Genomic DNA, 12,099 nt, shown 5'->3' on the forward strand with positions numbered 1-12,099 from the left:
CAACAGACTTGTACCTGTCATTCTGTAGGTGGTGATATTTATGTGTCCATCTCCCTCCACTCTGCTGAGAGAAATTTGGAGCCAGCAGACCAGGAGGCCAATGGAACATATGAGACTTGAAACTGTTATGCACCTGTTTGTAGCTTAGCTTTTTTCTTTTGAATGTATTAATGTTGCATTTGAAAACACAAAAATTCTTGCAGTGTTCCTTACACTTTTATTCTGAAAACTCTCTTGTAGCTCTATAGTGTCTACTCTTCTTGCCCTCATGGATGGACTGGATAACAGAGGTGAAATAGTTGTAATTGGTGCTACAAACAGACTGGATTCTATAGATCCTGCACTCAGGAGACCTGGTCGCTTTGACAGGGAATTTCTTTTCAACTTGCCTGACAAGAAGGTAAAACCTGGAAAGGAGATATATTAGTAAACATCTTTAGTGTATTAAACATTTGAATGCCTGACAACCAAGCTTATGAAATAACGATATGCATTTGTGCTTGTAAGAATGTTTAGTTTTAGGAAGTCATTTTTAGTACAGACAGATTTTAAACATAAAGTTGTATTCAGCTTCAGATCTTCAGGATATAGCTAAAACTAAACAGAAGTAAATTATTCACAATAAGCTGAATTACTTATCTCACAACTATGGATTTGTATAATGAACCCTATTTGGGGGTTTGAAACTTATGGTAAGAGAGAATAACTTTACATCTTGTAGACTTCTAAGCATGTAGAAAATGTAGATGCACAGCCATGCATTGCAATGTTGGCAGCAGGAAAATTTCAGTTCCTTTTTCAAAACTTAGATAAACTCAGCCATAATACTTCATGAATTTTTACTTAAAATTAAATGTACTTTGTATATGGATAGATGTATTTAGCTTCTATAGAACTTGTGGCTGGAATTGTTTTGGGATTTGTATGTATGTGCGGTGCTACTCAGCAGTACATTAATTGGTGTGGCCTTTGACAGTAGAACCTGATAGTCATAGGTGCAGTTATTAAAAATGAAATTATAAAACTATGATAATTCCTAATAGAACATGAGTTTTGATCAGTTCATGTATAATAATGTTGATCAAATAGAAATTAAAATGTATAACTGGTGAAAAAAGTACTGCTTATATATTAACTCAAAAAGAAGGGAAAAGCTTTGAGTCTTGAGACTTTGGAGTGCTAAGTTCTATTTTATGCGTCTCAGTTACATGCCAAAAGCAGGTAAAGTAACTAGATTCACATGAATAAAGAATATTTTTTTCTGTGACATGGATTTGACTGGCTAGTTTTTAATCTCATTTTCTTTTTCTTTTTTTTTTTTTTTCATCAGGCACGAAAGCACATTTTACAAATTCATACCAGGGATTGGAACCCCAAATTGTCAGATCCTTTCTTAGGAGAACTGGCTGAAAAATGTGTTGGTGAGTGTTACATTGTTAGTACTTTCACTGTAGAGGCTTTCTCTTCTGTGTAAAACTTTGAAGGTATGCTAAATGTATCAAGATTTTCTTATCTTTACCTTTCTCAGCTCCTGTACTTTGAACAACGCTCTTTTTGTGGTAACAAATACATTTCTGTCTTACTAAAACACAAAATGAGTAGCTAGTAGTTATTTGAAGATACAGCCATGTTTCCTTTCTCTGACATTGTTGTCTTCATATGGGATGCATACTCTTAAAGAGAAGCAAAATGAAGTTGGAATTGGAATCTTTAGGTAGGCTTCCAATTAAATTGGTAAATTAGGAAAGAGATAGGTGGACTTGGGTTTTTTTCTGTCTACTTACTGAGGGGAAAAAAGCACTACTTGTATGTGGGGTTTTTGTTTTTTGTTTGGTTTTTACTGACTGGCATGCTCTCCTCTGATGTAAATCCAACAAACTAACCAGCCTTTATAAAGATGAATTTTTTTCCAGATTGCTAAAACAGAACAACCTCAAAGTGTAGATATAGGTAGGGGAGAAAAAGCACCACAACATGAATACATTAAATACACCTTTGGAGCTCGCAAAGACCTGCTGTACTGAATGGAGGTTGGTTGTTCAAGATAAGCTACTGTTTACATCTAATCAGGAATAAACCCAAATATTTTTATAGTGAATTTAACAGAGGAAATGACCCTAAAGCACACACCTCAGTATCTTCTCAACAACTTGCCATGCAAAGATACATCCTCTGTGAGTCATCTGCTCGGACGAGCACTGAAGTTCTCAGAAAAAGAGCAGTCTCAAATATCTGTCCTTTGGAATCCATCATCAGGGAATCTAAGAACTTTAAATTGAACATCAGTCCATTCAGTCAGCTGCAGTACATCCGAATTATCCTCTTCATCCACAGGGACATCTCTCATCGAAGCAGCATCCCTCCGCTTTTGATGCACAAAGACCTCAACATCTTCTGGTGAGGAGAAAACAAAACTATCCAGCAAACTCCAGTTTGAGCTGTGCCGGGTATAATACAGCACATGACAAACCCGTTTCATGTCAATTCTGCCTGAATTATGCAAACACATGGTGCTGCTTAGTGGGAGAGAGGGGAGTAGGTGGGAAAAAACCACAGATGTTTCTTTAAAAATTCACCATATTTTTTCACTGAGAACACAATATTTAAAAATTTCAGACAATAGGGAAAGCCATTTGTACATTTGACTGGAAGACATTCTTTGTGCTCCGTAAAGCCTGTCAGTTCTGTGGAAGTCAGCTAACAAAAAGAAACACCCTTCTCTGTTTTTCTTGGCTTTCCTGCTCTACAACTACTGTACACTTCGTTGTCTCCAGTCTGTATCTTGGAATTTAAGTGTTTCCATACATCCAAGATGAAAATCTTTGAAGTATTACAAAGTCTTTTCAAAACAGCTGAAGTAAGACTGGTGTATCTTCTTCACCTTGAGAGTGCCTCATTGTTTCTGTAAGTGAAGTCTGCAGCAATGATGATTTAAACAGACTTTTCCAGATTCTTTGTGGCCATTACCAATGGAACTCATTGGCACACATGTATGTCTGTGATACAGTTTATACCAGTCTGCTATTTCCTCTTCTGTGCAGGTTTTCTTTAAAAAGAAACAACCTTTCCCCAAAAAACAACACCCCTCTTCCCCAAGTGAAAGCTGCCTAGACTTGGCAAGCTTTTGACACAGCATGGTTGATACCTCTCTCCAGTTCAGCAGAGTTGGCAACACTTAACTCCAAGCTTTTGGATCCTGATGAGGAAATCTGCTGAAATCCTCCCAAAACAAATGACTTTGGGGAAGCAGGTGTATGTGCAACTCAGAACTTCTTACGATCCAGGGGTGTAATTAGAAGGAAATTGGAAGGGAGAAGCCCCAGGACCTGCAAAAAATAGGTTATTTCCTAAGGCTTGATTTTTGTCCCTGGTGTTATGGATTACAACCTTTTAGTGGATTTCTGTGTATGTAAGAATTAAAGCCTCCACTGAATGGCTTCACGACTGCAGTGTGTGTGAGACGAAGTGAAGCAGCTTGGGGAGAGCACAGCATTGCTCAGAAGACCACACACTTAAATCTTGTTGGTACTTTCACTAAACACACATAATTACTATGTTTTTTCTCTTAACTGCAGATGGGTCCCAGGTACCCTTAACTTTATCAATCCTTTCTTATCTTTTGTGCTTGTTCCCTTGTTTGGAATGGTAACTTTCTGTAGCTTGAGAGATTTACCTAGGAACTCAGTCTTGCAGGAAACAAAACATACTAGCAACTGAAAAAGTGTGAATTCCTCCATCTGGCATTTTGCAGATGAATCTTTTTACGATGTAGTAAGGGTTATTTAAATAATGTTATTAAATAGAATTATAAAGAAACAAACTATTACGCTGAAAGTGCTTATTAAAAATACTCTGTGCTTATTATTGCAGGAGTGTTTTGTGGCAAAATGATTCCATGTTAGATTTTTGTTTCCCATCCTCATGTAACGATAGTGAGGGAGATTTTGGCATTAGCATGCCTGTTTTTCACAAATCTTTAAAATAAGCCTGGTAGTTATTTTTCATCTCTGTCATCATGCAGAGTTGTTTGCTAACTCTTTCCCTGCAGTCATTTTGGGAGTTTTGTGGGGAGTTGCACAACATAGAAGTGAAAGAAGTGGTTAAAATTACCAAAATTGTTCACCTAGATGCTTCACCTAATTCAGTAGCACTTTGTTGTGGGATTTTAGGGTGGGTTTTAGGCAGAAGAAATTTTAAAGAGGATGCAATTTCTGCACAGCAGTGGTGGCTGCAAAATTTTGGTGGTCAAAGTGCATTCTTTGGAAACCTACATAGGAATCCACTTGTTTGCTGTCCTGCTTTTTGAAAGTTGTACTTCAGAAATGTTCAGCAGAATTTGGTGGTACTCGGTAGAAGAAAATGGGCTACTTGACAGGACATTTTGTTCTCAGTTAAGGTGTGCCAGCACATTTTGCCTGGCAAATGGAACATCTTTCCTGAGTTGCTTCAAAAATGGAAGCAAATGCACTGAACCCTGAGTTTATATTACAGTGTCAATTTGGGTAAAAACTGCATCAGGTTATTTACTCTTGGTATGATACATTTTATTTTGTTTTGACAATACTTCAGTCATGTTTGTCTTCTGCTTAATCAGTGTGTGTTTGCTTCTTAGCAATAAAAAGCTCTTTAATGTTTCACAAGGTACAGGATTTTTGCAGTTTTCTTGTCACTGAAATGGATGTACAGTATGCACAAGAGAGTCCCTCAGAAAGAGACACCAATTATTAGTCTTCAAATGTAATTGCTCCTGAGAAATGAGAGGTAGAAATGGAGACTAATTGTGTATCTGATCACCTGAGAATTTAATTTTAAAAATAGGCTACAGGCTATTATTTCCTAATTTTGCAATTCTTTGGAGATATACAAGCGGTGATTAAAATGACTGTTAGAAAGCAATGTTACAGCATTTGTTAATAGAAAAGTTGGAAAGGATCTAGCTCCAGAGTTGCTGAAGCTTTTCACAGAAATACTAAACTAGCTTCTAAAGTGACAGGCATTCAGGGTGCCACATATCTTCAGCACCTCTTTGATTTAAGCTTTGGTTTAATGATGCCTTCACTCACTTTTTGTTTAATCTGGTGTGGGGTTCGGAGGAGAAGTGGACCAATTTATATGAGAATGTGATACCTGATTCCTAAAGAACAATGCAAAGTTTAGAACCCTGATTTGGTTTCTCTGATGCATCTGTAGCTGTTGTCTAATAGTTTCACGTGGTTGGAGTGTGCCTGCATAGTTTTGATTTCATGTTAAATGAAAGTTTAAAATATCTTAAACAATGTAACTTTAGCACTGAAAACAATTAGTTGTTTATTGGTTAATATAGTGGATATATATGAACATATTTCAAATATAACGTGTATTTATTTCAAGATAACTTGGGAATGTGAATTGCTACATAAGTTTTAGGTAACAGTCATGGTTTTGACTCACCAAATATACACAATTGTAACTACTGACCTTTTCGTAAAATTGCAGAGCTTGGTTTAAAAATTGCAGGAATCATCCAGTATTTATGGTGATTGTCCATCTGGATTTTTTTTTTTGCCTTTTTTTTAGATTATTTTCAAGTATATATAAGAAAGGTGCAGTTTGAAGTTTCATCCAATTTAACTCATCTATATAGCTGAAAAGTGGATATCTTTTATTATTATCCCCCAAATTAATATATCTGAAAGATGAAGATGGAAAAGTGTCTACAGTCTTCCATATTAATTGCTTGTTTTTTTATTGTTGAACACTGTATGGAATCAGCTTTGTTTCTTATTGCTGTATGGATCTTGTAAAAATAGATGTGCCAGGAGCACTGAAAGAACATCAGAGGCTAAAGAGAGAGAAACAAGGCAGGCCTAAATTTTGTGACTTGATGCTGCCAGAAGACCAATCATGGAATCACAGAATGTTTTGGGTTGGAAGCGACCTTAAAGCTCATCTCATTCCAACCCTCTGCCATGGGCAGGGACACCCTCCACTATCCCAGGTCACTCAGAGCTGCTTCCAGCATGGCCTTGGACACTTCCAAAGATGGGCACCCACAGCCTGTCTGGACAGCCAGTTCAAGTCCCTTATAGTAAAGAATTTCTTCCCAATCTAAACCTGCCCTCCTTGGTCTTAATAGAAAAATAGAGTAGAAAAAGTGCAAGTAATGTAAGACTCGGTGAGGAGGAGGAAATCTGGTAAAAAAAAAAATTGAATGAGAATAGTTTTAACTAAAGAATTGATTAATTACCTTCTATAAACACTTCATTATAAACCCATGAACTTTTATATGGCATTACCTCAGTGCAGTATTTTCCTATAGTGACTTTAATTCTCAAAATTACTTTTCTCACTGGAATACTGTTTTACAGTTTTTGAAAGATGGAGCTATGGTACCTCAAAATACAGAGGTATATTAATGTCTCTTGCTGAGAGAGATGGAAAAACTTGAAATCTAATTTCTAGCTCTGGGGAAAACCCCCAAACCATTAGTGCTGCAAAAGACTCAGAGGTATTAAGTCTCTCTGTATTTCATAATTATCAGATCTATGTTTTTCACTAATGATGATGAAGCAATTATAGGTAGCCACCTGTAGATACTTATGAAGATAGGCTAAATTAAACTTTTAATGCATTTTAATTTCTACCTTTGGTTATATTAATAAAGTTAGGGAACTCTTAAAAGTCTGAAACATTTTTCTTCATAGTAGAAGTTAACATTTTTCCGAGAATTCAGAGTATGCTTTTTTTAACATGAGATTCCATCTCTTCTATATTCTACTCATCAAACATTTTTCTTTATACTGCTCATTTTCTCAGACTGTAAAAGTTTAAAGGTGATGATGTTCTGTGTAACAAAATTACTTTGCTATTAAAGAATATATTCATGTGTAGGTATAAAAGGAAAATAGGAGGAGAGAGACTAGCCTGTTAAAATTGCACACATATGTTAGACAATATTAAAGGAAAAGAAAGAGCAATAACAGACCTATAACCCAGGGCTGAAAATACCCTATATATCAAATGATATAGTAAAAATGTAGATAATTTTAACCTCCGTGTGGGGTTAATTTCTTAGTACATCTTATAAACATGTCTAATATCTTGATATACAACACTGTCATCAGATTATGCCCTGATACCTTTTGGCAGATGCTTTGTGGACCTTGGCATTAAGTATTCCTGCTTTGTTTTTAGCTGGGTGCATGTGTGAGCCAGGTGTGGCCGTTTCACGGGAGGTGTTTGTGTTCCTGTGTGCATTAGGGTACTGTGGAGCAGACATTAAAGCACTTTGCACTGAGGCTGCCTTGATCGCCCTGAGACGCCGCTATCCCCAGATCTACATGAGCAGCCAGAAGCTGCAGCTGGATGTGTCCTCGGTGGTTCTGAGCGCGCAGGATTTCTACCACGCCATGCAGAACATCGTGCCCGCGTCGCAGCGCGCCGTCACCTCCTCGGGCCACGCGCTGTCCCCCGTCATCCGGCCGCTGCTGGAGCGCACCTTCAGCAAGCTCCTCGAGGTCCTACACAAAGTGTTCCCTCACGCTGAATTCAGCCAGGGTGACAAAAGTGAAGGTGTGTGCTTTGGTTTTTTTTTGCAAATGCTGTTTCAATATGCAAATACTTCAGCTTCTCCACCTAGCCTGAAGTCTGGTGTGTATTTCCTTCTGTGTTGTTAGCATGTAAATACTATTTGCTTGGATGTTGCATAATTATTTTTGCTGATTCCAAATTGTTGTAGAATCTAATGACCTGACCTGTACAGAGCAAGGTCCCATAGGTGTGAGGGCCATCTATAAAAAGAACTCACAAGTAATTTTGCAATTTAAATGCAAGAAATGATGGGTCATAATTAAAGGTCAGAACAAAAAAAAAAAAAAGTGAGACAATGGTGAGCTGAGTGTAACTGGACCTGAAATTGGTGCTGCTGTCTTCAACAGTGGTTAGCTAGCCCAAGTCCTTTCCTTGCTGGTGGTGCAGAAGCTTTTTGGGGGGACTCAGCTCAGCAGGTGTTTGGCTGAGGTACCTGAGCCTATGTAATGGTCATGTGCTGATGAAGAAGAAAGTCCTGAGGCTTCCCTTTCCTTGAACTGGCCTGGTCCCCTCCTGATCCTCCAAGCTGATTCTGTCAGCAAGTGGAGAACTGTTTGCTCTTGTGTCAAGGTAATTTTTTTTGCCAAATAAGTGAGTAAAATCAACTCACTTGAGGGGTCAGTGAATGCCAGAAACCTGCAGCAGTGGGAGCAGTGTGGTGCACCAAGGAAGCAGGCAATAAGGAGGACTGTGACTGACTGTTTTGACTGGCAAAGAGTCAGTAGATTCTGGGGTTTTTCTACTCAGCTCTTCTCTGAGACATACTTAAATAGTTACCCTGGTCATTTCTTGGAAGTTGAATGTTGAATAAGATACCTTGGGTTTGAGATCTATTTATTCTGATGTAGTCTACTGTTCTTATCTGGGATTATTCTCATTCCCCAGCTCTGGAAACAGTTCTTGGGGTTGTGTGTGATTTACTTAAGAACAGCCCAGTCATAAAGCAAATCTGTGACAGGCATGACTTTCCTCTCGTTCCTGTTCCAGAGCACGCTTTCAGCCTGCACCCCAGGCAGCTTAAGCTGATCCTTGTGCTGGCTGCTGCAGTTCTCCAGCCCAGCTGTGCATTTTTGCTCCATCCTTTCCACTTGCTTGACTACTTCAGGCCCTTTGCTAAACTGTTTTAGCCAGAAAAGTCATCCAAAAATGATGTATTAGTGTGTTTTCTGCTGACTATGGGGTAGCTGGAGGTTTAACAAGTGTTGGAGTTGGCCAGAGATGGACCCTGGGAGCATGTGGTGGTGGGCAGGGGGAAATGAGCTGGCTTGCAGCTGCAGTTAGATCCTATTGGGCTCCCTCAACTGAAAGTTATTTATGATGCATAACTCTCTGTAACTTGTTAGTAGCACCTAATTTAGAGATTGTCATCCTTGTTGAAGATTTGGTTGAAGTTCAGAATATTTTCTTTGTTTATATTTTTTACATTCCTGTTTATTATTGCTCATAACTGGTAGCAAATTGAGTTTAGAAGTTTAAGTTGATTTAAATAGTAGTTTTAGTAGATAATTTGCTGCTATGCGTACTTTTAAATGTTTGTAGATAATGGATTCTGAAGATGCATGAACTGAGTTTTCTTTTAGTACTTCCTTTTGTTTTTTCTTACCCCCTAAAATCCATGAAAATACTGAATAAATCTTTGTTAAAACCAGAAAAATCTGCTTTCAGGTACAGTGATTACACATAAATGTAGATCATACAATAGGGCTTCAAATTTTTTTGATTTCAAAATTAAGTATATAGAATATGTTTCACAGATATGCTTACAATCTGCACATCAGTTTTTTTGCATTTCACTAGAAATTCTTCTTTCTTGTAAATCAGTGAGTCAAATGCTCGAGCAGAGAATGTCACAGAGACTTGATGCTTGGGCTTAAAAGATGCAGGGCTGGCTCTTAAAATAATTGTGTGTTTTAGGGAGAGAAGGCTGAGTTCAGTGCATGAGCACAGGACTTACCTATGTCTACATTTGGTATACTGAAAATTCTGTCTGTTTTAGGGACTGTCTGTTTTAGTGAGCCCAGAGATAGAAGGCCTATGTCCAGTTGATTGGGAGGTCTCCATTCTTAGCTTTAGCTAAATATCCAGCAGCTTCTGTGCCATGTTTTTTGGCTCTGGATTAGCTTTTGGCCACTGCTTGCGGTCTGCAAGGCTTCATCATCCTTCCTCCTGGGGAAGGATTATCAGGTGTGTGACTGCATCACAACTTGACAAGAGATGTGGCACATCCTCATTTCATGGCAGCAGGATATCGTTCCTGCCCCCAGCCTACCCTGAATCCAGTTTCTTGCATCATAAAGCCAGCTAAGGGAACCTTTGTTGTCTCTTAATTTTTCCTGGAACCCTGGGACAGATTTTCCTGTGGCTTAGATGGCACCTCTGTCCGACACTTGACACTGCCTTGAAGGCGATTCCTTTGTCCCGTGGTGATTGTGTGATCAGTGTGGCAGGAGCTGTGCCATTGCCTCATGTACATCCAAAAAGTCATGCAGTGGATTGGGTATTTGAAAATAACACTTGGATCTCTGTGTTTCACACTTTCATTTCACATCAGTTCCTTTTCTTGAGCTGCAGTTGGGATGTCTGGTGGTTGTCCTGAGCAGCAATGTGCTACAGTGGCTCTGGGCTGCTCTCAGGAATGCTGCCCATCCATTGCTGAACATTTTCTTGTGCAGCAGAGCTCCTGCTGTACAGCTGAGTGCTGTGGCCATTTTCATCCCATCACTGCAGACTTCCAACCCTATGGAAGGGAGAACGAGTGCCCTTGCATAGGGCAAAAGCAACTCAGCTCCTTTCCTGGGGCAAATAAAGATCTTGCAGCAGTTCTTTTCTATTATCAAATCACACCAGGTAACTCCTAATCCTGTTGCAGCTCTGGGAGCTAATTTACCTGATTTTCAGCTGTTACCTGGTTGTTCTGTTTTAGTACCATATTAGTAATTTTGCAGTTGTTTGTCTCTGCAGTGCGTCTTGTGAATATAATCAGTCTTTGAGCTTTTTGTTTTTCAAGGTCTGTATAGAAAGTGCTTCAGTTCATTGTGCTACTATATTAGCAAAGGAATTAAAATAGGTAAAGGTATAGTATATGAATATGGAATGCATTGTACTGATTTTGATAAAAAGTAATTTTATATTCTTCAGCAGATTATCAGAAGATGGAAAACAATTCTTCATAAACATACATTGTCTAGGTAGTCATGCTGAGAATAATTTTGGAAGAAGTGTACCTGTGAGAATTTGGACACTTGGAACAAATAAATAATTACAAAATTATATGTAGTCTGAGGAATGACAGATTTTATAGCTTCATCCTTGAAAAAGCGTCTAGCTGTGAAATAAACCCAGAGGAAGCATTTCATAACAAGTTAAACTTTTTGTGTTTGAGGAGTTGTTTAGCTTGATTATTTTAAAAAATAAATTGTAATTATGATTAGACTTTTACAGTATTTGTTTTTGTTTTTGAAGTAATAAGTACTTATTCTTCTGAAGGCTGATACTTAGTTTTAACTAATATCTCCATTTGAAGATTTATTATAATTGACACAAAGAAAATTGTAATATCTTGTCTTGTTTGTTGTACTTGGAAGTGATAAAGTTCTAATTAATGCATCTCTTGGAACAGATGTACCAAGCCTAATATTAGATGATAGTGAAGATGAGAATGCTTCATCAATTTTTGAGACGAGCTGTCACTCAGGATCACCAAAGAAACAGTCATCAGCTGCTAAACATAAACCCTACCTTCATTTTACAATGTGAGTGTTTCTCTGAATGCATACAATTAGATAAACCCAGGAGATTCTTACATCAGGGGAGCTAAAAAAGTTGTTTTTTTGCTTTGGGGTGGCAGTGGTGTTTTGTAATGGCAACGTGTAAGTGCACAGACAGGAGTTCTGGATGTGGGGGTGTTCTTGGGAAAGGCCACATCCTACACACTGGAATCAGAAATGTTTTTCAATAGGCAAATGTAGATTAGGAGTAAAGATACTAACAGCAATTTTCAATTTTAACAAACTACTTTGATTTGAAAGATTAAGAACTGAGAAGAGATGTATGTAGGAATATTTTGGAGGGGTTGTGTGATTTTTCTTGGTCCAAAGTACAGTTTTAAACAGCTTCGGTGTATGCAGCTGTTTGGAAGCATCATGTATAATTATTGTATTCAGCATTTCTAATGTGCTTTTTTATTGTTTTTCATGGAAAGTTTCAGGAAAACAGGAATTTAGAAAATATGTATGAAATTTGGATGAGTGTTTCCTGTATAAATTGGACGGGCTACAGTAATTAACAATAATTAACATTGCTTGGTTTTGTGTTAAGAATAGTCTTAGGCTACTTTATGCGGTAGTTTCTGCAGGGAGTTTGCTGGAAAAGCAAATGAAGTTAGAAAAACTGTTCTTTAGTGGCACTGTTTAGTAGAGCCATCTTGTGGAAAATTGCTAAAATTTTTATGCTAAATAATAATGCCAGTACAGAATTTGTGAATATCTAAGCTTAAAAATAAGAATGAAAATTCAAAGAGTTGGAGGAATA

The 12,099-nt window shown here is 37.9% G+C and overlaps 1 protein-coding gene across 2 annotated transcripts in view; it reads left to right on the forward strand.

Annotated features, from left to right (window-relative positions):
* ATAD2B (ATPase family AAA domain containing 2B) overlaps window positions 1-12,099 on the forward strand; it is a 77,021-nt gene that overhangs the window by 29,119 nt on the left and 35,803 nt on the right. For both annotated transcript variants that reach the window (XM_063424270.1, XM_063424274.1), the window contains exons 14-17: window positions 241-400; window positions 1,331-1,421; window positions 7,240-7,551; window positions 11,189-11,321. In XM_063424270.1, the coding sequence (XP_063280340.1) occupies window positions 241-400; window positions 1,331-1,421; window positions 7,240-7,551; window positions 11,189-11,321 (696 nt within the window). The remainder of the gene's footprint in view (window positions 1-240; window positions 401-1,330; window positions 1,422-7,239; window positions 7,552-11,188; window positions 11,322-12,099) is intronic.

Source organism: Prinia subflava, chromosome 2 (genome assembly GCF_021018805.1).
Source record: "Prinia subflava isolate CZ2003 ecotype Zambia chromosome 2, Cam_Psub_1.2, whole genome shotgun sequence".
NCBI lineage: Eukaryota > Metazoa > Chordata > Aves > Passeriformes > Cisticolidae > Prinia > Prinia subflava.